General features: G+C 48.1%; 1 protein-coding gene across 3 annotated transcripts in view; it reads left to right on the plus strand.

Annotated features, from left to right (window-relative positions):
* Positions 1-22,125, plus strand: part of CLMN (calmin) — a 127,170-nt gene extending 105,045 nt beyond the window's left edge. Inside the window, exons 9-14 of one of the 3 annotated variants that reach the window (XM_037831951.1) lie at positions 1,923-3,590; positions 7,684-7,880; positions 11,677-11,737; positions 12,345-12,415; positions 12,822-12,918; positions 14,437-22,125. In XM_037831951.1, the coding sequence (XP_037687879.1) occupies positions 1,923-3,590; positions 7,684-7,880; positions 11,677-11,737; positions 12,345-12,415; positions 12,822-12,918; positions 14,437-14,595 (2,253 nt within the window). In that variant the 3' untranslated portion in view covers positions 14,596-22,125. Of the gene's footprint in view, positions 1-1,922; positions 3,591-7,683; positions 7,881-11,676; positions 11,738-12,288; positions 12,416-12,821; positions 12,919-14,432 lie in introns of those variants that run through there. The other 2 variants (XM_037831953.1, XM_037831954.1) reach the window with 2 other exon arrangements.
* The last annotated feature ends 2,847 nt before the right edge of the window (positions 22,126-24,972 follow it).

A 24,972-nucleotide genomic window follows, 5' to 3' on the forward strand; every position in this document is an offset into this window, starting at 1 on the left:
ATATACAATTCAGTGGGATTAATTACTCACAATGTTGTGTTACCTTCACCACCACCCATTTTCCTTAAATCCCCATTCTCGCTCCCACCACCCTGTAACCTGTAATCTGCTTTCTGTTGCTGTGAATTTGCATATGCTAACTATTTAATATAAGTGGAATCATGCAATATCTGTCCCTTCATGTCTGACTTATTTCATTCAGTGTGATGTCTTCAAGGTTCATCCATGTCTTCACATGTGTCAGAACTTCAGTCCTTTCTATAGCTGAACAGTATCCCATTGTATGGATACACCACATTTTCTTTATCCATTCATCAGTGATGGACACTTGGGTTGCTTCCGCTTTTTGACTGTTGTGAATAATGCTGCTATGACACATCGGTGTACAGATATCTGACTGAACCCCTGCTTTCCATTCTTTGGGCTATGTATCTACAAGTGGGATTGCTGGGTCATATGGTAGCTCTCTTTTTAACTTTTTTGGGGAACTGCTAAACTGTTTCCACAGCATCTGCACCATTTCACATTCCCACCTACAATGTACTAAGGTTCCCATTTCTCTGAATCCTCTTCAACACTTACGACTTTCAGGTTTTTTAATAATAGCAATTCTAATGTGTGTGAGGTGGCATCTCATTGTTGTTTTGATTTGGATTTCTCTAATGGTTAACGATGCTTAGCATCTTGGCCATTTGTCTGTCTTCTTTGGAGAAATGTCGGTTCAAATCCTTTCCTTATTTTTGTAGTGAACCCTTTAGAATCCTTTCTCATTTTTTTCTATGCATATTTTTTCAGTATTTTCTTTATGGTTACCATTGGGCTTAAATTTACTGTCATAAACCTCTACCAATCTCACTTCCTTTGATACCAACTTAACATTAATATCATATGTACAGTCCTCTCACCTTTATGTAGTTCTTGTTACAAATTACATTTTTATACATTAAGTCCAAAGCCATTGACTTATCATTTACTTTGTATACATTTTCATTTGAGATATTATAGGAAGTTAAAAATGGGCTTATAAACAAAAAATAACATAGTACTGACATTTATATTTACCCTTTTCATTACCTTTACCAGAGATCTTTCTTTTTTCATGCAACTTTGATCTATTGTCTGCTGTCCTTTCCTTTCAACCTGAAAAACTCCCTCAGTTTTTGCTTATTTGGGAAAGCCTTAATCTCTCCCTCATGTTTAAAAGCCAGTTTTGCCAAATATAGAATTCTTGGCTGGTGATTTTTTCCTTTCAACACTTTAAGTATGTCATCCCCTCTTGCAACTTTCATAATTCTCTCTCTATAGCATTTGTTAGTTTGATTATCATGTTTCTAGGTGTCAGTCTATTTGAGCTTATCCTGTTTAGAGTTTGTTTTTGCATTACTTTTGTTTTTTGTGGGATGTTCTTTTGTTTGTTTGTTTTGTATTTTGGTTATGCATTATTTTTGTTTTTCTTAACTTTATCAAAAAATTTAAATATATATATATAAACAACATTTCAAACAAAACTAAAACAAAGGAATAAGAAAAAAACAAATAACCTAAAATAACTACATTGTTTCTGACGTGTTCCTACCCTACCCCACGAAAATAAACAGACTATAACCCAACAAAGGAATAAGAAAAACAAATAACCTAAAGTAACTACATTTCTGCGAACTTGTTACTACCATACCCCTCCCCAGAAATTAACAAATCATAGTTGTTCCTGAGCATTCCCAGAACATCAGTTTACCCACCATAACTTATTTGTTCTTATTAGATTATCGTTACCCCTTCACTATTTGCTGTCTATCGCTAGGTCCTCTACATGTTGCGTTACTTTTGAAGTGGATATTTTTATGTTTGTTTTGCTCTTTGAGAGCTAAGTACAGGGTTTGCTGAAACTCTCGTATTTCACCTTGTCCTGTGTTTGTTTGCAGGAAGATTTTGTGGACTCAGAAAAAGAATTCCCAATTGAATCCACCTTTGTCCGCATCAAAGAAACCCCTTCTGAACAGGAGAGCAAAGTCTTGCTTCTGACTGAAAATGGGGAGCATGCCTACACCGTTAACCATGAAACCAGTCACCCCCCACCCTCCAAAGTCTTTGTCTGCGACCAGCCCGAGAGTGCAATGGGAATCCAAGTGCAGCCCTGCCTCGGTGGTGCCTCCGGGCGGGCACTGTCGGGCAGCTCAAACGAACTGATGCAGCAGATCATCGACCAAGTCCTTCAGGGCGGCTCGTGTAAGACCAGCGACGTCACCGAGCCGTCTCCGGAGTCTTCCATTTTATCATCCAGGAAGGACGGCCGCAGGTCCAACTCTTTGCCAATCAAGAAAACTGTCCACTTTGACTTTGAGGCGGACGCTTTCAAGGACGCGTCCTGCAGTAAGGACTCTTTCCATGGCCAAGATTTTCACTTTGATGGGAGCCCAAGAAGGGCAAAGAAGTTGAAGCAGGATGGACACATCTTGGCAAGAGAGGCTGATGAGGAAAAGAAACCGAAACTGGAAGACCCAGAGAACACGGACACAGCCTCTGATGAGCCCCCGGATGACGTTTCGTTGGTGGACAGTAAGGTCAGTGATTCTCAACCTCCCCAGGGCTCTTCCTCCTGGAATGGGGCATTGGAGAGTACAGCCAGCCACCAAGAAGGAAGTCCTTCTTTTTCATCCCTGGAAGAAAATACCGTTATAGCCGATTCCTTGGAGATCAAGGTTAAGCTGCTGAGTATAGAAGCAATGGATGAAGAAGGCTGTTTTGGAGGCATACCATTAAAAGCCTCTAAATTTAGCAGTGACCTAGTTGATTTTGCTTCTACCAGCCACCCTTTCAATGAGGACCCTTCACCTCAGGAAGAAAAACTTGCTGAGAATGATGTTTCTGAGGAATGTGTTGAAAAAATGGGTAAGAGGAGAGCTGAATCTGCCCACAAATGGAAGGAGTCTGCTGAGCTCCCAGTGAAGTCCGACCAATACCAACCTCACTGGGGCCCTGGACAAGAAGCCCAAGGCTCTCTGGCTCCAGAAGAGGCACCTATGGATCCCAAACCAGAGGTATGTGGAAAGGCAAAGAGCAAGTCCCCTCGCTGCCTTGGCGACGAGGACGAGGGGGAGACCGAAAGCCTCGAGGAGGATGGAGACGAACTGCCTTCCAGCCCCCCAAGATGCAGTGTCAGCCTGGAGACCCTCGGGAGCCACAGTGAGGAAGGGCTGAATTTCAAGCCCTCTCCACCTCTCTCGAGGATTTCCGTCATTCCCCACGACCTTTTCTATTATCCGCATTACGAGGTTCCCCTGGCTGCCGTTTTGGAAGCTTACGCGGAAGGCGCAGAGGATCTGAAAAACGAAGAGATGGATGCCGAGGAGCCTGAGTGTTACTTGCACGACCTGGACTCCGGGGAGGAGGAGGCCGATGGCTTGCGGAGCAGCTGCAGCTTTTCAGTGATGGACGAGGGCCTTCCCGGGGCCAGCATCCAGGTGCCGTGTGTCCAGAGGGATGCGGTGGGCACCAACCCAGCCTGGGAACCGGCCCCCCAACCCAGCCACCAGGACCACCAGCAAGGGGAGGCCAGAGAGAGTGGCCAGGTCCCTGCGGAGAGCAATCAGGTATTAGATTTGCCCAGAGGGATTGGGGATTTCTTCTGCATCCTGCACCCACCAGCACTGGGTCGCGAGATGCACTTCTCTGAAGCTCAGGTTCTCCCTCCATAAAATAGGGACAAGGTTCCTTCCATCCCGACTCCCGGCCTCCTGGGGCGCAACATTTAAGAAGGCACTAACCCTCAGGCTCATGCAGGTGCAGGGTCTGCACTTGGGAGTGTACGCTTCCTTAAATGTGGCACCCTGGGGGCCTGGCTTGCCTCACCCTGGCCCCAGCCCTCCTCATAGGTCTGCTTTGAGGATCAAATGAGGTCATGGTTGAGGGTCCAGTATAGCAATAGCAGTAATAATTTTACAAATAATAACCATAGCTAGTGAACCGTAGCCCCCTTCTCCTGTAGCGTCCTGGGAAAAAGAGAGAAAGCGAGGCCTGATCTTTGGCACCAACACTGATTTTCAGGCCTTTTATGGTTTGCCACTATTATTGGGTTGCTCTGGTTTGAAACGAGTTGAGTCATCAGGGTGAGGGGGTCTCGGGTTTCCGAGCTGGAACAGCTGGGTGCACATCTGGCTACCACTTGGCGGACCCGTTGCATCGCTCAGCAGCTCGGGTGGGTGGGTCACTGGAGGGAGCGGTCGATACTGCAACGAGATGGCAGGGAGTAGGGGGAGAAGCCTCCTGCAGCTGCAGCCGGGGCACGGAGCCCAAACTGGACAGGGGCCCCGCGGTGAGAACTCCTGAGAGCCTGGGAGGAGAGAGGCCTGGGCCCGGCCAGCCACGTGGGACAGAAGGTGAAAGGTCAAGCCCTGCTCTTCCGTGTGCAGTGCTGGAGAGTGAGTCCCCAGGCACTGGGCCGTAAGAGAATGTGGCGTCAGACACAGGGACTGGGCCCAGCAATGGGATTCAGGGATTCATTGGATTGGAACCCCCACCCCCACCACCAACCCCGCACCAGCAAGGCTGCGTGTGTGGGAGGCTGCTGGAGCTGGGGAGGGCGTTCTGGGTGGAGGACGCAGCCCGAGCACAGGTGCCAAGGGGGAAGGAGTGGGGTACACTCTGAGGGTGTCAGCCACCCCTGAGCATTTTGGTCCTACATTGTCTCACCATCCCTCCCAGAGCGGGGTGTCCCTAAAACTCCCCTACCCCGGTCTCCAGGATGAAATTAAAATTCTTTAACATGTCCTTCAAGCCTCTCCCCACAACCCCAGGTCGCTGCCCACCCTGCTCCGTCCGCTCTAGCCCAGCAGCCTCCCGCCACGTGGAGCACCCCCCCCCAGCCATCGCTGGGCAAACGGTTAGTGACCCTCCAAAGCCCAATCCAAAGGGCACCTCCTCCCAGGAGCCTTCCCGCACAACAGTTGCTCTCTCTTCTACCGATAACCTTTTCTATAGTGCTCTACTTTAGTGCTTATCCTGGTGTGTGTGGGTTTTGCTTTTCTCCCTCAGGAGAGAATGCGCATTTGTGTGTTAAACCTTGGACCCCCAGAGCCCAGCACTGTGCCCAACGGGGCTGACAGTGCAGGAAAGGTTTATCGCATTGTCACGGCCCATGAGGGCTTTTGCAGCTGCAGGGCTAAAGGAAGCACTGGACATGTTCTGAGACATGAGCTTTTATTTTGGGGGCTTACCTACAGGGTGGGGAGTCAGCTGCCCTGAACGGTGGCGGGTTCAGAGCTTGGTGTGTAAGGCACTCCGGAAAAGCTGGGGGGGCCACGGAGTGGTTATAAGGGTTAGGACAAAGACATTCAAATATTCAAATGGCTATGAGAGGGGCGGGGGGGGGGGGGGTCTTCTGACATAGGGAGGGATCGATTGTAGTCAACAGGGAAGAAGGGGAGGATTATAGATTATCCTGTAGATAACAGTACCTCAGGGAGTCTCAGGGAGGAGGTAGTTTCAGGAAGGAGGCAAGCTCTAGACGACATTTAGCTCTGGAGGCCTGATTTTACAAGGAGAGCGGGTCAAGCAAGCTGCCGTGTGCAGTCTTCAAGGCCCTTGGGGAAGGCCCTGGGCCCAGGCTCCCATACACATGGCTGTTTGGAGGAGTGTAAGGCAGAGGTAATATAGATTAAGTAACAATATAAACATCATGCAGCTCCCAACAGTAGAGTCAGGTGCCCCGCCAGGTATGTCCAGAGGAATGAGAAAGCTTTGCATTCTGGAAGAACTACTGTTAAAAAGCAAATTTGAGCAGCCTTGAAAGACATGTAGGATTTAGAAAGGCCAGAAGAGGCAACTCGTTTGTATTGGGTTTGCCAGCTCCTTGCACCTGGAGCGCTGGGAAGAGCAGAATTCCCAGGCGGTGCCCACCTATGCCCACCTAGTGGGCAAGCCTGCCAGGGCTGCTTGCCTGGGGGGCCGGGCAGCACCGTGCTGTGTGTTCACCACCTTTGGGATGGATGGAGAAGGGGGCTGGTGGCTCTGCAAGTGCCAGGACCACACCTGCCATCTTCCCTGGCTGCCCCCAGGTGGGGGAACCTGGGCCCCTCTCCCTTGGCCGCCTGCTCGGGTCTGGAGCCAGCCCTGCCTCGGCAGCAGGAGGCCCTTCCTCCTGGCAAGATCCCGCAGGGCTAGGAATGTCCTTGGGGGAGACGGGACACCCTGGATTGTGATGGGCCAAAAGCTCATTTAGGACTAAAGAAATGGGACTCCATTGCATCTCTGCCTCGCCTGTTACTTTAAAAGGACTAATCAGCGGCTCAAATCCTCTCTCCTGTTCTACTGAGTTTGGCCTGTGGAAATGCAAATATGGCCTTTCATTCTTTCTTTTCTGCTTTCCTTCCCTTCAATGCCAAGCACTGATTGTGCCTGAGCCACCAACCTAGCGCTGACTGGGGCATGGCCAGCAGGTCCAGACTTGAGTCCCCTGCCCCACTGCCTTGGTGGGGCCCCGGCAGCTCCTGCACCGGAGCCTCGCCTTCCCCATGCTGAGTGTGCAGGTGACACCAACTCTGCATCTCTTGACGGTGACCTGCGTCCTCCAGCTCTCACCTGTCTAAGGAGTGTTTGCCCACTTGGCCCACCCACCTTGCTTCCAGCTCCCAAGTTGCGCTCCAGCCTCCATCCCTGAGAGCGGAGGGCGGGGGTCGGGTCAGCCCCCCAGGACAGTTGAGGTCTGTGAGTTTTGCCTCCCAAGAGACAAGAGGACAGGGATGGCGCATTTCCCTGGCACCTGGCCCTCCTTTCAAAAAAAGTTATCTTTTCCCAGCCCAAAGTTTTTCTTCTTCTAGTCTGAAAAAAAAAAAAAAAAATCTTTTCATCATTTCACTTTTCAGGAAAGGTAGCGTTTGCCTATCGATGATGAGGGTGGGCTGTCTTTTTAAATTCCCAATAAATAAATTGTGCAGGGAGCTTTGTTCTCCTGGGGTGCCATCGGCCTGGCCACTCTAATCCTCTTATTTAGACACCTGTTGAGCAGGTATTTCCAGTCCCTGAAGAAATTCTTAATAGTTCCCATGCTTCTGGATTTCGGGCAGGAGCATGGCGGCTGGGGTTCAGATGTAGTGTTCACAGACTCTTCCTTACCAAGTGAAAGCTAGGGATGTCACACTACAATCCACCATCAGCCAACGGCACCCCGAGATGTCATCCCCCAGGCTACACATTTGCCTGACTGTGTACCTGTCCAAACCCACAGGCCACCTTGCACCTCTCAGTCCCTCTGCCTTCCAGGATTTCTTCCTCAGTTTAAGCGGATGATGGTTACATGCCCGCCATAAGAGACAATCCTTTTTAGGAAACATGGGGGTATCATGGGAAGAGGCTGGTAATTAATATGCTCAATTGACAGAGGAGGAAACTGAGATTCAGAGAGACAAAGTCAGTTGCTCAGGGTCACACGGCTAGCTCAGCCAGGGTTTAAAACCAGATCTCACTGACCGTAACCCCCATGCTCTTTTCCCCCTGTCGACTGGAGGCATTCAGAGGGGCTTCTCTCCCACGGTGGGCTGCACTGGGCGTCATCTGCGGGAGAGGCAGGACCGGGAGGGACTTCCTGGCCGGCCTGAAGTCCAGGTGGCCTGGAGTGGCCCGGTGCAGGCACCTGCTTCACCTCTCAGCTTGGATACTGACTTGTATGTGGTTGTTTTGTCTTTTAAGTCCCAGGAATCCCCAGACGGGGAAAATGGAGCAAACCCCGTAAAAGAAAAGGTAATGAAAGAATCAACCAGCAGTAAAAAAAAGGAAAAAAGGAAACATGTGGACCACATAGAAAGCTCAATATTTATAGCACCTGGAACGGTTCGATCCTCCGATGACCTAGAAGATGACCTCAGCGATCACAGAATCCCTTCCAGGTATTTTATCAGTGTCTTTTCTCGTCCTAGAGGCTGAGTTAGAGAGTGACTGGGAACTCGTCCCATCTTCAATTGCTGATTTGATGGGGGGTGCCGGGGCGGGACTGGAGAGCACGGGCCATCCGGAGGCCTGTAGGTTCCCCCGTCTTTACACCTGGTTCCCCCACCCCGACCCCAGCCATTACCTGGTACCTGACCTGCTCTTAAAGAGCAGTGGGAAGGCGTGAGGCTGCCTTCTCCCCTCACCCCACATACCCCTGGGTGGAAATGAGCAGTCAACAGCGAAGTGGCTGTGGAAGGGAACAGACTTGGCGGCTCTGCCAGTTGGCGCCTGGTCACCCAGATGACTCTGGATTGGAGTGGACAGCCGTTCACAAGCATCGTAGTGCCCTGTGGATGTCAGGCATTTATATAGGGCCTCCCCTGGCAAGTGTGCAAGGGAGTAACCGTGGTTGATTTATTAGGGGGAGGGAGGAGCATGGAGGAGATGGAGCTTTATCCAGTCTCCGGGAAGCTTCCAGTGCACAGCTGCTCTGTTACTTTGAGGCTGTGAATGAGTGGGATTGGTTCCAGGGATAGTATTTAACTGCAGTCAGAGGACTGCATCTCCCCGTCATCACTCGTTGTCCCCATTGTCCTCATCATCACCATCCACCATGTCACATGCATTCTCTCACTCGTCCTATGGCCACCCCCGAGGCTGGGTGGTGAAAGGATGCCTCACTGTTGCAGAAAAGGATGCTCCCAGGGCACGCAGCTTTCCCAAGTCCTCCCAGCTCAGAGGGCAGCGCTGGGCTCTCAAATTCAGACCAGACTGTCCCCTGGTCCCTATTCTTCTGAGGGAGTAGTCTGAGTGACACTGGCTGCTAAGGGAAATTTTTGTGGTATGCATCTGAGGGTGGGCAAGGGGCAGTCCAGACAGAGAGAGCCTGAGAAGGAGCTGGTGGGATGCCCAGCTTTCACCTCCCCTCAGCTTTGTTTCCCAGTTGGGGACTGCAGGACTAGCGCTCTCGGCTACTTCCCCACAACCCAGTGAGGGGCCATCGGTCATCTTCCAGACCCCTTGGCTTTTCTCCCAGAATAGGGCAGATGCTCTGCGATAGAGTCTGCTAGGCCTGGTTGCTGCAGAAGAGGGAGATGGGTCAGCCCCAGAGGCTCACAGGCAAGAGGGGACAAGCCCTGCCCATCTCTCCTTCTGAGACTGTGTGGAGCCATAGGAGTGCTGGGGAAAGAGTAGGATTCCACAACTGGGACCTCCGAGGCAGGAGGAGTGGAGGGAAACGGGAAGTAGAATCGAGAGGGACATTGGGGAAATGAGTATCTTGGATGCGTGCTGCATCAAGGAGTACAAGTAAAGCCCACCCAGTGAAGAGGGGACAAAAGGAGGTAAACACTGAGAAGCACACCGTTACTCCTGTGCTCGTGAGAAGGGAGCCTGGTTGCCCTTTCCGTGCAAGGGTCTTACTCTGGGCTCTTTGCTAGAGCCGGCTGCAGTTCTCTTTCCAGCTCCTTCATCCCATCTTACCCCACACCCAGTTGTGGCAAAGCTGTGATTATTACGAAATGCGGGAGCCAAGGTAGAAGCACCTCAGCAAGTGCCAGCAGGAATTGTTGAGACGTGCCAGGCTCCTTCACACCCCGATTTTATATACAAGGAAATAGCTTCAGAGAGGTCAGTAGCCAGCCCAAGGTTATTGGGTGCTTTCCTGGCCATACCAGCATCAGGTCACCCCCTGGGGCTCCCCATTGGTCCAGGCAGAAAGGTTCGTTGTTCCAGAGCCTCCAGGACCCTGTGTGGTCTCTGTCTCCCCAGCCTCATCCCTGGACTCCCCTCAGCCTTCCTCTCCCCATTCCCTGTCCAGGCACCCTGGCCCTAGTTGAGGTCCTTGACCACCCACCCCAGGCTCCTCTGCATCTGAGGACCCTCCCTCTGTCTGGAACACTGCCCCCTGCCTGGCTCCTGGCTCCACTCCTCAGCCTTTGGGTCTCAGCTCCAATACCACTTCTTCCAAACAGCCTGCTCGGATTCCTCCAGGCTGTGTTCAATATCTCTTTATATGTTCTCATAGCTCCTACTTTTCAAAATCGTTATCAGTCAAAACTGTAATTTCCATATTTGCGTAAGGATGCCTTTGCCATCCCTGAGGGTGAGCTGGCCCTGAAGGCAGCAGCTGTGGGCATGGGATGTGCTGCCATAGCCCCAGCATTCAGCAGGGCATGGGCCTGCAGTAGGCGTTCAGTAGAAATCCTTTCAGTGAGTGAGTCATTGAAGGACTGTGCTCCCTCTGCCTGCTGTCAGCTCCTCGGGGACGGTAGCTGGGTCTGTCACAGCCGGCCCTGGACCTGGCACACAGGAGGCTCTTGGTAAATGTTGGTTGAAGAAATGAAGTCCAGGATTCAGACCCACTATGAGTCTCGTGTCGATTACACTATGCACACAAATCACCTAAAAGAAGGGACGCCACATGTAAAGGGGAAGGGGGAAGTGAGAGTCCCTGCCTATCGGGGGGACTCTTTCAAACACTGTCTTCATTTTATCAGAAATCCTTTACAAATCCACATGGGGAAGAGATCGCCCCTGCATCTCCAGGCACTCTGGCCTGTTGAGTCGGCTCTCTTCAGGGATGTCACTGGATTCCAGAAACTAGGGTCTTTTTGTCTTTGAAAGGTGCATTTTGCTTCATTTCTGTGCTATGAAAGCAGTGAGGGAAAATGAGCACCGACTGTGGAGTGAGGACAGAGACTGACGTTTCCCTGGGCCTAGAACATTCCTAGCATGTAGAAGGTGCTCGGTAACAATCCGCTGGAAGCGTACCCGGGGCAAAGGAAGACCTTGGTGGAGTTTTCCAGAGCAGCAGGACTGCCGAGGCTGCCAGTGAGGAATCCCCTGGAAGTAAACTCTTGGGTCCAGTGCCGTTTTTCAGCATACAAGGATGTCACTTGCTGGGCTTCCCTTACAGACCCCCGTGGCAACCAAGCTGCCTCTCCCATGCCAAGGCACATCAGCACCAGGACCTGGTTCTCCCAATGAGGGCAGAGCAGGGCCAAAGGCTGTTGCCAATAGTATGTTGTTATCCCCGCCATCACCACCCCCTCCATGGAGTGCGGGTGGAGAGGAGCGTGTCACCCATTCTTCAGATAAGGAAAACTGATCAGATACGTAAGTATTTGGCCATCATTGCCAGGAGCCAGGACGGAGCACAGACCCCTGGCTGGGTGTCTTTGGCTTTAACCCTGAGCAAGCCTGCTCTGTTAGGATAGGGGCACATGCCACATCAGTCTCACAGATATGATCAGAAAATTAGCCTCTTCATGTATGAAAAGGCAAGAGGTGAATACAGAGAGCTCAACAAGCAGAAAGCAGCAAGTTCACAGAAAGGAGCCCCCGAAAGGGAGTCTGGGTTCCCTGGCTCAGTGCAGGACTGATTTTTGCTTGCAGAGGACAGCCAGCAGGGCCCGAGCCCTCAGGATGCTTGGAAGAAGAGGTCCCCTTTCCTGCCCCAGACGCTATGATTTTGAAGAATAGGTGGTCGGCTCTCTATTTAAAATCCTGACTTCCCTCCTGTTTTTCTTGTAGATGAGGGCTTAATGCGTCTCTCTAGCATCCATTCTCCCATTTGTAAACACACTTCCGCCAGCAGACAGAGTGGATCAAATCTCTCATTGACTTGCCTGATTCTGAAACCAGAACCTGCCTAAATCCACATTGGGGGATCTCGGAGTGGGGGTGACCATAAAACCGAGCCACAGGGAGCTCTTGGTGGCCCCAATTCAAAACGGTGTGTTTGTTTTTCAGGACTAGTCACAGCGACTCCAGCATTTATATTCGACGACATACTAATAGGTCTTTGGAATCGGTTAGTACGTGAATTTCTTCTCCTTCCTATGGCACCCCGCTAATCAATTCATTTCCATCCTTCCTCCTCCCCAGCCCAGAGCCTTGAAATTAGTGACGTTCACCTACACTTTTGGATAGAAGACAAGCAAATTGCAACCTTGTCACTAAGCACAAATCCAATCAGATATCCAGTTTGGGCACTGAGGGACGTAAATAAAGTGATGATTTCAATGCCAGAAAGCCTTGTTATAAAAACGCACCCAAGCTTCCCCCCACCTAGAAAGATCATATTTAGTGATAGGGATGCAGGGAAGTGGGGGGCTGTTTCACATTCAGAAGTGTCCAGCTCTGGTCACGTTGGGACCCTGTCAGTCCATGGTCCACGGCAGGTCCTGATTCTTGGTTGGAGGTGGTGGGGTCTTTTGAGTTCACCAGTGGGGTGGGCGGGGCAGGCTGTAGACTAATGTAATTGCTTAGCAGTTTGATTTTGAAACTAGATATTTGTAATATTGAGAGAAGCGTGGCATGCTCGGCTTTGTGTGTTTAAAATCATTTTATTTTCTGTTTCAGAGATTTCATCTTTACTAATTGGGTTGCGGGGGTTTTGTTTATAAATTTCACTGTAGGATCATTTTAGCTATGTTCAGTTGAGGAATGCTGCAGATGTGGATGAGAGAAGAAACAGAATGTTAACCAGGTTGGTGACTTTGTTCAGCTTTAAGTTTTGTGGCTTAATTTTTTTTTTTTTTTTTTTTTTTTTTTATCATGCAGTCTGTCTTATGGGGGTGGTTATTTTCAAACCACCCCCATAGCTGGGGATCATGCAAGAAAGGGCTTGTTCTGGAGAAAAGGAATGTAACTTCAGTGTTAGTGGGAGGGAAAAGTGGCTATGAACTGACGTTGTCATGTGGAGGACAGCTCAGAAAATAACTGTTTTAAAGCAGGTTTGGGTTACAAGCCTTTCGCTGCATTTAAATCAAGCAGTGGCATAAGATAGTTCTGGAAGGGAGCGCCAGGCCTGAGGTCTGTAGCGATCGTGTGTGCTGTGTGTGTTCTGCCGTGTCAGAGCCCTGACGACTGTTTCGTTTGTGTCGCCACTGCAGGTACAATACTCAGAAGCTCACTGAGCTGATTTTACAGTTTTATGGCATCAGAGCAGACATGAAGAGGGAATGCAAACATGCCAGGATGTCTATGAAAGTATTTCCTACTGTTGAAGAACTAGATGGCATAGTCAAATTATTAAATTGCTATAAAACTATTTGGAATAGAGGAAACCAGAAAAACCCTCCCAATTCCAACGAATGATTCTGAGATGGCCCTAGCCCTGTTAGTCATTAAGTCACTTAATTAAAAAAAAAAATATATTGGCCAAGGATTTGAGTTGCCTCGGAAGGACTAAATTATTGAATAATAATTTCTGCCTCTGTCTGAATATTGCCCTATACCCAGGAGAGTGGTCCTTAGAACACCACCCTGATGATGCCCCCGAAAGAGATGCCTCCCCTACCATAAAATGGAAATTTAATTCAAGTTTTTAACCAGCCTTGACATCTTCATGGGAAAATAATACTTGGAGCTTTTATGTGGTGGGGACTTAGCAAATGGAACTGTGGGGTCGAGATAGTGTTGGATTTCCATGCTTTCTACATTTATTACCTTTGTAATAAAAAAACCAGTATCCTTTCTGTTTTTTCTAATATTTTCTGGAAAGCACTTTTAAGAAAGAGAAGTGCAGTTGTTTGCTTTCTGCGTGTGAGTCACTCCTATTGGAGGTGGCGGCAGAGGTTTAACTCTGTGTTAGGAGGCAGTTCAGTGATGGATGGTTTCAGCTTCTCAATCTCCACTCCCAAAAGTGCCCCAAAGAAGCCTGTTCTCTAAGCTTCTATGCATGCAGCTTCAGGCTGAGGCTCTTGACCCCCTTCCACTCTGAGTATAACCCTAACCCTTCCCTCCGTGGAAATTCTGGAGCTGGGGTTGGTCGCTGCCATGCAGCACCCTTCTGGGCTTCCTTATTATCTACCAGACTCCCACCCTCCCCCCCCAAAAAAGTCATTTTAACACTACTTTGTGTAAAATAAAAGAAGAAAGATAAACCTGACCCAAAACAGATCAAGTCTGTTTTTTTTAAAGGTTATATTCCAAAGCCAAAAGCAGACCTTGGGGAAGGGAGCTTGTCTTTGTTAATTTGTTTCCAATGGCTTGGTTTAAAATTATCAATTTTGGGGAACTATCCGCTCTTTTAAAGGTTACTTATGAAGTTCCCCCCCATTCCTAAGGAATAACCGAGAGCTGACAGTCTCTAATTCTGCATTATGGTGAACTCTTTGAGGGCAGTGGCGGCGTCACGGAAGGTGTCCCGGATGGGAATTTAGACCTGGTTCAGCTGCAGCTCTGTGGCAAAGTCATCGTGTGACCTTGGGCAGGTGACGCCGTGCCCACGAGTCTCCATATGCCCGACTGTGGCCTGGGGATGACAGCTTCTCCTCTCATTATTGGGGAGATGAGGCATTATGGGAGTGTGTGAACGTGTGAAAGCTCTGCCTTGGGTCTGTGTACTCAGTGCCAGGGGCTTCCTGGAACGTCCTCCGGGACACCCTCTGCTCTCCAGATGGGCAGTGAGGTTGGCAAGGGGGGCCGTGGGCTGTGCTGGGTGGAGCCCCTGCCCTGGGGACCCACTTGTAACTGCCTTGTCTCTGTCTTCCCTTCTGCAGGAAGGCCAGCCACTCGGGGGAGGCCACACTACGCGAGAGCCCGCAGAGTGACTCGCTGACACAGTTTGTCCAACAGCCAGATGTGATGTATTTTATTCTCTTCCTCTGGCTCCTGGTTTACTGCCTGCTGCTCTTCCCACAGCTGGACATCAACAGGCTCTGATGTGTGTGCGTCTGCATAATAAAGAAGACAGGACCCTGACCAGGGATGGGGGTTCTCTACTTCATTTTAGTTTTGCTTTCGGATGGGGCACTTCTGCAGACAGTTTTGTTGTTGTTGTTGTTGTCATCTGCCCCCCCACCCCCCATTTTTTTTCTGTATGACCTGAGCATGCTTTGTTTTTCTCTTTGGCCACGTGCTCAAAACTCAGGTGCGTGCTGGATTTTAAGGTGAGGCTCTGTTCTCACATGCCTTGCTTTGTAAGACATTAAGCATCGTTACTAATATTGAGATATAGTCTGGGTCTTTCATCTCAGATGCAGGGTTTTAATGTCCCAGTTGGACTTGAGTTACTTACGTCTCAGATGAGAGAAAGGGTGGATGCCGCAGGCCAAGCTGCCACTGGAAAGAAAACTGCCTTCTGGTCCTCCAAAAGCGAGTGTTTTAGGGAAGGTACTCGGTGTCGTGCACCGCTTACAGCCTGGCGATTGGTAGTGTTCACTGGAGACATTGGGGCAGCACTAAGCTGCTGGCCCTGGAATGCACAGCAGGGAAACGGCAGAATCGAAGGAGGAAAATGAAAGCTTTGTCGTGAGCTATAGTGTACTCTTTCTCCCCCATAGTTGGGTTTATTTCTTTTTTGGTGGGGGTGGGGGGAGAGTATCTTTAATTCACTTGTGTTGTCTTAAAATTGAAACAGCACTGCGATTTGCAAACCTTTTCCAATGGAACCCTCCTTTCAAGTGAAATCTTAGGTGTCCAGAACAGAGGATGCGCACTAACAGCGGAGCTCTGGCTGGAAAGGGGCAGGCCCGGGGCTGCCTCCCACTCGGCCTCAGCTGCCCTCCAGGGCCCCTGGAACATCTCTGCCAGTCCCCAAGTCTCCCCAGGGCAGTGTAGAAAGCCCCGGTGAGGTGTGTAGACATGGCTGATGTGTTAGAGCTGGAAGGGATCCAGCCAGATTCCTGCCCACAGAGAGCTTTGGCACTCACCTGCCTCAATGCGGGTCTTGGCGTGCCATCCTTTGTGGTCAGTCATAATGGGTTCCTTGGAAAGGCTTTCTAGAAAGCACCCCATGAATATACCAGAGCAGGCCATTTTTGAGAGGAGAGCAAGGCATGTTGCTTGCCCTGCCACCTTTCTTCAGCCCTGGGCTCACTCAGTTTTCTTTTCTCTGCCAAGATGCAGGTCAACGGTGACTCTGCACTGCTTCCTCCTCCCCTCATCCTCTCCCTCCAGAAGCATGTGTCCAGTAACCTTTAAAGCACTGCAAATTGTTAGATCAGGAGGGGCTCCAGAGAGCATCTTGTCTAGCTAAGCCCAGAGAGGCAGAGCAGGTTGAACAAGGTCACACAGAAAACCAGGAACAGAATTGCAGTGAACACCTGGTCTACCAGATGCCCAGTTAGACCCTGCATGTCCAGAAAAGAAAAAGGAAAGGTGAAATGATGAAATTAAAATGTCCTTATTTCAACAAAACCAAAATTTTCAGGCCAACTTCCAGCCTTTGTTTTTTTCTCATATTGCTCCCATGAAGAAGTTCTATTTGCCTTTAAGCTCATCCCTTATTACTTCTAGAATGCCCCTGACGGCTGTAACAGCTTGTCAGCTGACATACCAGCATTGTTCTTGCTCTAGAAATCATGTTCCCTTCTCATCAAGCCAAGCACTGCCTCTTTCAAGCAGTGGGTTTCAAGTTTACAGAATCGCAACAAAGCCAGAAGAATTTACATAGCAGTGATATTCAAGTCGATGACAGCCAGACTGGCCTCTGACCCATTCTGATTATAGCCTGCCTCCCCTCCCCAAAAGAATCCACATCCTCCAAGCCGAAAGCTCTCAGGAGCTTGGAGTGAGTCCATCTTGAAGGCTAAGAGCCCCATGGAAACATGAGCTAATTATGAGCTCCCTAGCATCACTGAAAGCTCAGAGGTACAGATGATAAAGCTTATGTGTGTGATGTTTTATAACCCTCAACACCATGCAGTCCTCGCCTAAATTAGGTGCTTGAAGAGCCAGGGAAGAGCTGACCCAAACGTTAATCATTTCATTTTATAGACCTAGACCTTCTTTGGACAGTCTCTGCAGGCTTCATCTCTCACCCATTACAACTTGTTATGTTGTTTAAAACCATCTACTGGAAAGATGCCTAAAGTCATTTGGTTCAGGTTGGCAGTAAACTGATTTTTTTTTAAGGAAAAAAAATCTCATTTGAGTCTAGGACTATATTGAAGACACTGTATTGGTGGAAATAGGAGCATTCGGGACAAACCACCCCATTGTAGAGTTTACTTTTAATTGTTTTCCAAGTAATACGTGCTCATAGTTTTAAAAGAAAAAAATTATATGTGACTAGCAATATCCTTAGTTTCACTCTCCAGGAGCAACCACTATCAACTCTTTTTGTTGGTTCTCCTGGTATACACCTGCTCATTTCTCAATAACATCCTTATACTTCTATTTTGTTTTTCACTTAATTTTGAAGTACTCTAAATTACTTTTTATTTTGCTGTCCTTGCTATTGAGGTAAATGAAGATTTCACTCTTGCAGACATCCCACTGGGTTTTTCCAGTAGAGTGAGATCACTGTATTTGGTACCTCTCCATTTAGTGTGGACGTTACCACGACCATGTAAGGACTGTGTACTCCTGAACCAAGTACTGGACGTCCTTGTCAGTTTTTTCCCCTTGATACGATATTCTTGTGTGTGTCATGTTCTTTAGTAACTTCCTGACAAAGGGAACTTGGGAAGTAAATATTGTAAATATTCTTAGATTTTGCATAATTTTAAATGTCTTCCTTCTGCCCTTACCAAGTGGCTGGGTGTAAAATTGCAGCTGGAAAATAATTCAACTCAACACACCCTCTGCCCCCTACCCCTTCCCCAGGATTTTGAAGGCACTGCTTCCTATCTTGTCACTTCCAGACTGACTGCTAAGATTTCTGATGTCATTCTGAATCCTAAGTCTTTCTATGTGAACTGTGTGTGCATGTGTTTCCCCTTCCTGGCTGTGTTTAGGGTCTATTTATTCTTAGTGTTCTGAATCGGCATGATGGTGGTGTACCCTGGATATTGTACCTCATGCTGGGACCTCATGGGAAATTCCTCGTATTTTCTTGTGATTGTTGACATTCTTTCATTCTTTCTGGACTGCTTGTCATTCCAATGTTGGACCTTCCAGACTGATCCTCTAATATAGTTGATGTTTTTAGTTTCTTTTTCTTTTGGTCTTTTGATCTGCTTTCAAGGAGAATTTCTTAGCTTTATCTTCCCAACAGACATGATTTTTTTTTTTAAGTCTTTAATTTCCAAATCACTTTATTATGGTTCTCTTGCTCCTGTTTTATAGCATCCTGTTCTTGTTTCATTGATGCAGAGCTTATCTCTCTGAATGCTATGAAAGTGTTTAAAAAAGCTAATTGGGTGCTCTATGTGTTACTGGGTGGGCTTTTCTAGAGGGCACCTGCTCTCTTCATTCGAAGACCCACCTGTCATTATTTGCAGGTCTTTTGTTTGGGGCTCATTCAGCTTCTTTAGAGATAGTTCCACTAATCTGACTGCAGATCAGGGCTGCTACTAGCCTATGCAGTGTCTTTGTGCAACTTAGAAAAAGGCATCCCCTCTGGGTGGATAGCTAAGCAAAGGGCACCTGGCTCGACCGGTAGAGGACACCTTTTGCCCCTTCCTCCAGACAAGGGTGATCTTGAGGTAGGGCAAGGCTTGAGGAGTCGAGTGAGAGTAGAGTTCCACTCCCAATTGTCCCCTCAGCCATGTGTCTTTGTGCAGTGCACAAACTGCACGCCCATACCCAGAGACCCTGTGCGCTGAGAGCCCAAGTTCTGGCCATTGAGCAGGCAGCCTCATCACTGGTCAGTATTGAGAACCTCACTCAATTGCTCCCGCTCTTGCAGGCCTGGTGGCTCTGGGCTGCAGCCTCTCTCATCCCTCCACGGAGTAGGAACAGGATGGTCATCTGGCTGCACAGGGAGAGGGATGGGGCCTGGGCATCAACCAATGTGCTTTTCTCCATCTCCACCTCTCGCCCCCACCTTTACCATTCCAACCCCCAAGCCTTTCCTGGATGCCACACCCATCTCTGCTGACTGCTCGGTGGCCTCCCTGCTGCAGGCATGTGGTACTAAGATTCCACCCTGCTTTCTCCAGCAGCTGTGCATCTGCCATAACTGGCTTGGCATCTCTTGCCCACCACTGTCTCCTCTCCATTCCTTTGTCTTCTTGGTTTTATAGATTTCATTCCTTTGCTCTTGGGTTTTCCTAGGGGAAGAAATGAGCACATGTGTTCAGCATACCACCTTTGACCACAAGTCCCGTTTGGGTAGCGTCACCGGTTTGTTGGGCACCCCCCGCTATGGTTTATAACCCTGCCCTGAGTCCATCCTGTTACGCCATGGTCTGCTGAGCTCCTATGTCTAATGCTGTGCCAAGTGCAAGCGTGTGAGCTCCGCCTGAGTGCCACAGTTAAAATAGTCATCCTTCTTCCCTCCCCCCACTTCACCCCCTCTTCCCACTAAACTGCCTTAGTTCTCTGTCTCCCACAAGCTCCAAGCTGGGTGGTCTTATGGCTCCTGGGCTTTCTTTACCACCCTCACTTCATTTAGGAAACAAGTAGTCCACACTAGTGTTTCCCGGGGAACAAACAGGCTGGGTCCTGTGTTACGGACTGTTTGGAGCTTGGGAAGCATTTCTTCTTAGAACCTTGGGCCGTGCCGTAGTTGGCTGCAGGACCACTGCAGGGTCCCTGGGGACTGCCTTGGCAAAGCCGACTCTGTGGGGAGTTGGGCCCCCAGCCAGGACTCAGGGCCAGGAGGACACCTCACCCTTGCTGCCTGGTGGACAGCCACCCAGGACACGTGCCTCCCCCTTTCTGGGGTTCACCATGGTTCTCCCCAACCTCTTCCCAATGCAGTGCTCAACTGTTCTTTGGAAGAGTAGGATATTTGGAAGGCAGAAGCATTTGAGGGCTGCCTGTGTAGTCGGTCCCCGTAAGTCATGGACTGTTTGACTCCTTAGTGGTCACCTAGGCTCCAGCACCCTCATTTAAGAGATGAGAAAACAGTGGAGGGTCAGTGGAGGAGATGACTTGTCATGCTGCTGGAGCGTGACCTCAGGGTGGACAGCTTGATTCCCAATTAAGTAATTACATTTTCTGCAAAACCCCAGCCTCCAGGTACTGGAGCTAACCTCCATCCACTCTTCCTGCTAAGAACTAAGAACATCATGGAGCTAATCTTTCAAAGATCGAGGTAAACGGGTGGAGAATGTCAGAATTAATTATGGCTTCTTTGGCAAGGGACCATCTCTTTCCGGGGTGATGTCATTGGAGCACAGTTGTGTGACATGACTTTCACATGAGCTCTTAAATCTCCGGAAGGGCTCCAGAAGGCTCACTGCAGACTGAGGTGCGGCCTCTCTCTCCTCTCTGCCTGGAGGCACCATCCTCAGGGATCTCGGCAGGAATACCCGACTGTACTTCTCAATTGAGCGTTGGGTCCCGAAGTCCCTGAAGCAGGCTGTGTTGGAGCTTCAAGCCAACAGCGTTTCTCAGAACCTTCTCAAAGACACTCTTGCCAGGAAACAAAGGCACATAAAGATCTTCGAGGCCCAGATATGTTATTTCTCTTTCCAGAACATTGCATCATCTCTGCTGACAGGGTGTTTAGGGAAGATTTACCATCTTGGGCCCACAGCTGCTGTGTTGAGCGTCCCCACTGAGTAGCAGGTTTTTTCTCTGGTCCATCAAGCCGGTGAGGGGTCTGCTCCGTGACAAGGTCCAGGCCCCGGGCTGTGTGGTCGAAGGCTGAGAGCTGGCATGGGCGATACCATGTTTATTTCCTGAAAATTGCAGCAGACTTTCCCTTAGCAGTTAGCCAGTGGGAGGGAGCCAGAAATGAGATCTAGAGAACCTCTTAGCAGGATGTTGAGCTCAAAAGATCTTTTTGACTCTGCCTCTCATCTGACATTTCCTTGAGGAATCATCAGCAGCTCCCACATGCGCCTGATGCACGAGAAAAGTGGGTTTCATGTGACTTGAGTGAGAAATCTTCCGTTTCCATCACGTGCAGATGCTGTTGTCTTCAGTCTCCATGTGAACCATCGGTCCTCCTCGGTCTGATTTTTAAGACCCCCTTCCCTCCACACACGTACAGTGACCTGCAGGCTTTGTCATTTCTCCACCATCCTAAGCAGGACTGGACTTGAGTGAGCTTGCTTGGGTGACAGCAAGTCTCGGGGATCCAGCTCTCTAAGAGCCAACAGAGGTTATTCGAGTTCCTTAGCTCCTCTGACTGTTCTGGAATTGCCAGTCTCTGCAGTGCTGGGAAGGCTGATTTATTTGTGTTTATAACTTTTTCTGAGAACTTTGATGAAAAACACATCAGCCAAGCAGTCATTCCCAGCCCAGGGCTGCAGCAACACACATGCCAGAAAACATTCTAGTTTATGGGAAAAAGAAAATGAGTATTTTGTGTTGAATTTGAGCAAACTGTTTTTAAATGTACACTAAACTCCAACAGTCCATGGCCCTCATCTCACTGCTAATTTTTTTTTTTTTTTTTTTAATTCCTTGACACTCAGATGTCAAGTCTGGCTTTCATCTAGCAGGGGTCTCTTTAGCCAACTCCCCCCACCCCCTGTTTTTTAAATCACTCCCTGCCTCCTCCCCAGGGGTATCCTGTGGGAGAGGGAAAGAGTTGGGGTTTGGGAGTCAGCCAGACCTAGGTTCAAGTCCCAGCTCTGGCACCAGATAGGTGGCCAATCTTGGACAAATTAACCTCTCTGAGCTTCTGTGCGGAGTAGATACTCAATGCATATTTGTTGAATAAATAGTATCTTCATTGCAGGATTATTAGGAAGTTGTAAAGTGCTTGGTAGCTCCTTGTTCTGTGTTTCCTTCCTCTCCAAGCCTTTAAATATGCCTCTTTTCCTAACATTCAATCTCCCATACCTTCTTCCAACCTCTCTATAAACCACCTTCTCCTTGCCAGCTGCTCTGTCTCAAATCTTAACTCAAACCTTTTGAAGAAGGAAATTTAAGCCATTGTATATCCATTAACTCATTTAAGATGGGAGGTGGTTATTTTAGAGAAGGAAACCAAAGTGCAGAAAGCCAAACTAACAGTCAAAGATCTAGTAAGTGGCAGAACCAGGAATATAGAACTCTTATTTTCAAACTCTGTTTTACATCCTAGACCCTACTGCTTGGAAAATAAAGTTATGCCCTAATGCGATTCTGGTTCTATGTGACCTTGGCCTGTTTGGCAAGTTGTAAATGGAAATTCTCAAAGTTGGGAAGGTGCCAAACTTTACCAGTCGTGTTCCATTTCCCCACCTCACACCTGTCTCCTCCCTTCCCAAGTTCCTCCACACTGCCCAACCCCGTATCAAAACAGCTTAAATCTCCTTGATACGAACATAAAAGTGACTGTGGGAAGAGGAAATTTACTATAACAGGTTAAAAAAAAAAAAAAAAAAAGACCATGGAAGCCCCAAATTCATGTTTTAGCCTATGGTTGCAAAATTGCAATTGAAATTGATGGCTTTTCTAAAGGGCCATTGTTGGTGAAATCTCAGTGTTCAACAAGAGAGTTCTTTGGTAACGCCAATTAAATATACGTCCATCCCCAGCTCTCCACCTCTCCACTTCCAACACATGCTTTTCAGAGTAGGAAAATTATAGAGTTTCTCCTTCAAAAAGCAAAGTGGAGAAGACTTGAGTAGAACACAATTAAATTGGGAGTGAGAAGCATGGATCAATTGGATGAGACTGGTTTGTCTGTGAGGCAGAGCTCATTGTTTTTCCTTTAAGTTTAAGAGTCATCATTGTATTTTTGCAAAAACAGATAGAAAAACATCTTTTTGTATTTATTACATTTGCAGCAGTTACCACTTCTTTAGCCTCACCCAAAGTCAGTAGGTGTATACTCCCTACCAGATGTTCCTGTGGGAAAAGAACAGAAAATGCCTATGCTCCTAAACGTCATGCAAGGATTGAAACACATTTTTAAAGGAAACTCTGAGAGCATCTCCAATTTAGGGTAGAAATCATTCCAAAGAAGAACAGCACTGGCCGGGCACCAGGAGCCCACATTCCAGCCCTGGTTTAACTGCTGTGATACCTTGGAATAATCCATGTACCTCTCTTCGTTGGAAGTTGGAAGACCTCTTAAAGTTCTTTCTAGGTTTAAAAATCCAAAGGTTAGCTAATTAGATTTTTTTTTTAATTTCAGTAAGTGGCCTATTTGCTTAAAATACGTGCACCTACGTACAAGTGAATGCCAAAGCTTGGAACGTTGTTTTCCAGTCTTAGTGTGTGAGAAAGGTGCCTTTGGAAAGGGGATGGTAAAACAAAAGTTTGACCGTTTTTTAAGGTTTGGGGGTGAAAGTTTGGGCTAGAACCTGGGAGATCTGCTTCCAGGGCTCAGGGAACTAAATTGGTCTCCTTGAAGTCAGCATCTGAGGCAGGTCCTTGGAGAATTTCTTTTAAATTCAGAAGTTCAGCTGCAGGAATGGACGCTTGCAAGCTACTGGGCATTCCTACCCCTCCCATCTTTTTCCCCTGCCCCCAGCAGGGACTCCAAATAAATAGGCACAGAAGTTCCACTCAGAATCAGAGGGCTGTTTGCCTTCTAACACTGATCCTTGAAGCCAAAGTCCAGGTTGGTAGACTGTCCCCGGGTTGGGCCTGGTACCTGGGGAGGGGGGGGTGGGGGTGGGTAGTGAGGAAGAGGAGACCTGCCCTTTGCCCTTGAACTTTTGTCATAAGACCACTGCCTGCTTCAGTTGCTCTGGATCTTAGCCAAAGAGAAATCGTAAAAATAGAAGATATGGTTGTACTCTATGGTACATGGTTGGGACAAATTACTGAACCTGGAAATAGTATTTTCAGAGCATATTATATTGGATGGTGAAAGGTGTTTATTTTTTCCAAGTCTTTAGTTTGCTTAACAGATTTAATGCTACAACTTCTCTTCATGTGATAGCAGGACTTAATTGACTTATATCAGAAAGTTTTTACTGAAAGCTCTAAAAGAACTATTGAGGAAAAAGGTGAAATGTTATTTTGTAGCACAAAGATTATTTTGTCTATTTAGTATATACACAGCTGTAGCTTTGTAAAAAGGGATCTTTGTAAAAAAATATTGTATGAATGTGCACTCTTATTTATTGATTATTGTAAATGAAGATATAAATGACTCTGCTTAATTTATACTGGTGGGAAATTAACTGGAGTATTCATAATTTGACTGTTTTCTATTAAGGAATATTAGGCTTGGTGCTAGGATGAATGATTTGTGTAAAATTACATGTATTCCTGAGAAATTTTTTGAATATAAATTTTATGAACTGCCTACCTCATTGATTAGCAGTTATTTCCACATGTGTCTCTGCCTTTGCAAACCAGAAATTGCACCATCTCTCCTTTGTCCCAACAAATAGTACTGTTTCCAGGGTCAAGTGAAGCCAATTGTTCCAGAGGTTATAGAGATTGTAGGATATGTGCCCTTTTTAACTGTGTTAACTGGCCTTGAGCCTTTGCACATGAAGCTCCAAGAAGAAATAACGGCAGCAATCAGCATGGCTAAAGTTAGACTGTCTCAGTTTGGATCTTGGATCTCTTACCAGCTCTGTGACCTAGGGTCAGATACTTTGGTAGCCTCAGTTCCCCAGAAAACAGAGCCCGAGTCAAAGTGTACTCACTAAGGCATCTCCAGCTGGTGGGTGCAATCCCAGGGCAGCAAGAGGGAAGCAGGGAAAATACAAGGTGCTTCAGCAAGTGGTTACTGTACACCTGCTCTGTCTCAGCCACTGTTCTGAGCACTGAGAATACCATAATGGGCAAAAAACAGCCTTAGACTCACAGAGCTTACATTCTAGTGGGGAGCAGACATTTTTAAAATAAGTAAAATATATAAGTGCTGGAAGAAAGAGCAGGGAAGGGGGATCTGATTGGGAATGGAGAGAGTAAAACAACTTTAATAGGGTCTTCAGGAGAGGTCTCTTTGAGGGAAAGACATTTGACAAAAGACCTGAAAGACAGGTGGGGATGAGTCATTCAGACGTCTGGGGGAAGTGCTTTCCAAGCAGAGAGCAGCAAGTGCAAAGGCACTGTGGTGGGGTTTTTAAGGAACCACGAAGAGACTGGAGTGGCCAAAACAGTGGGCAGGGGAGGGAGGAGGGAGAGGAATTTACGGAGTAGAGTAATGTAGAGGTAAAGCTCGGGAAGGGCCTCATAGGGTAACGTAGGACTTTGGCTTTATCCTGAGTGAGGTGGAGGCCCCTGGAGGGTGCTGAGCATAAACTGACAAACTGTAGCAGGCTGCCGCCAGCCGCCATGGTGAGACTCAACTGGAGAACGGAG

This window comes from Choloepus didactylus, chromosome 4 (genome assembly GCF_015220235.1).
Source record: "Choloepus didactylus isolate mChoDid1 chromosome 4, mChoDid1.pri, whole genome shotgun sequence".
In the NCBI taxonomy this organism is placed as follows: Eukaryota; Metazoa; Chordata; class Mammalia; order Pilosa; family Megalonychidae; genus Choloepus; species Choloepus didactylus.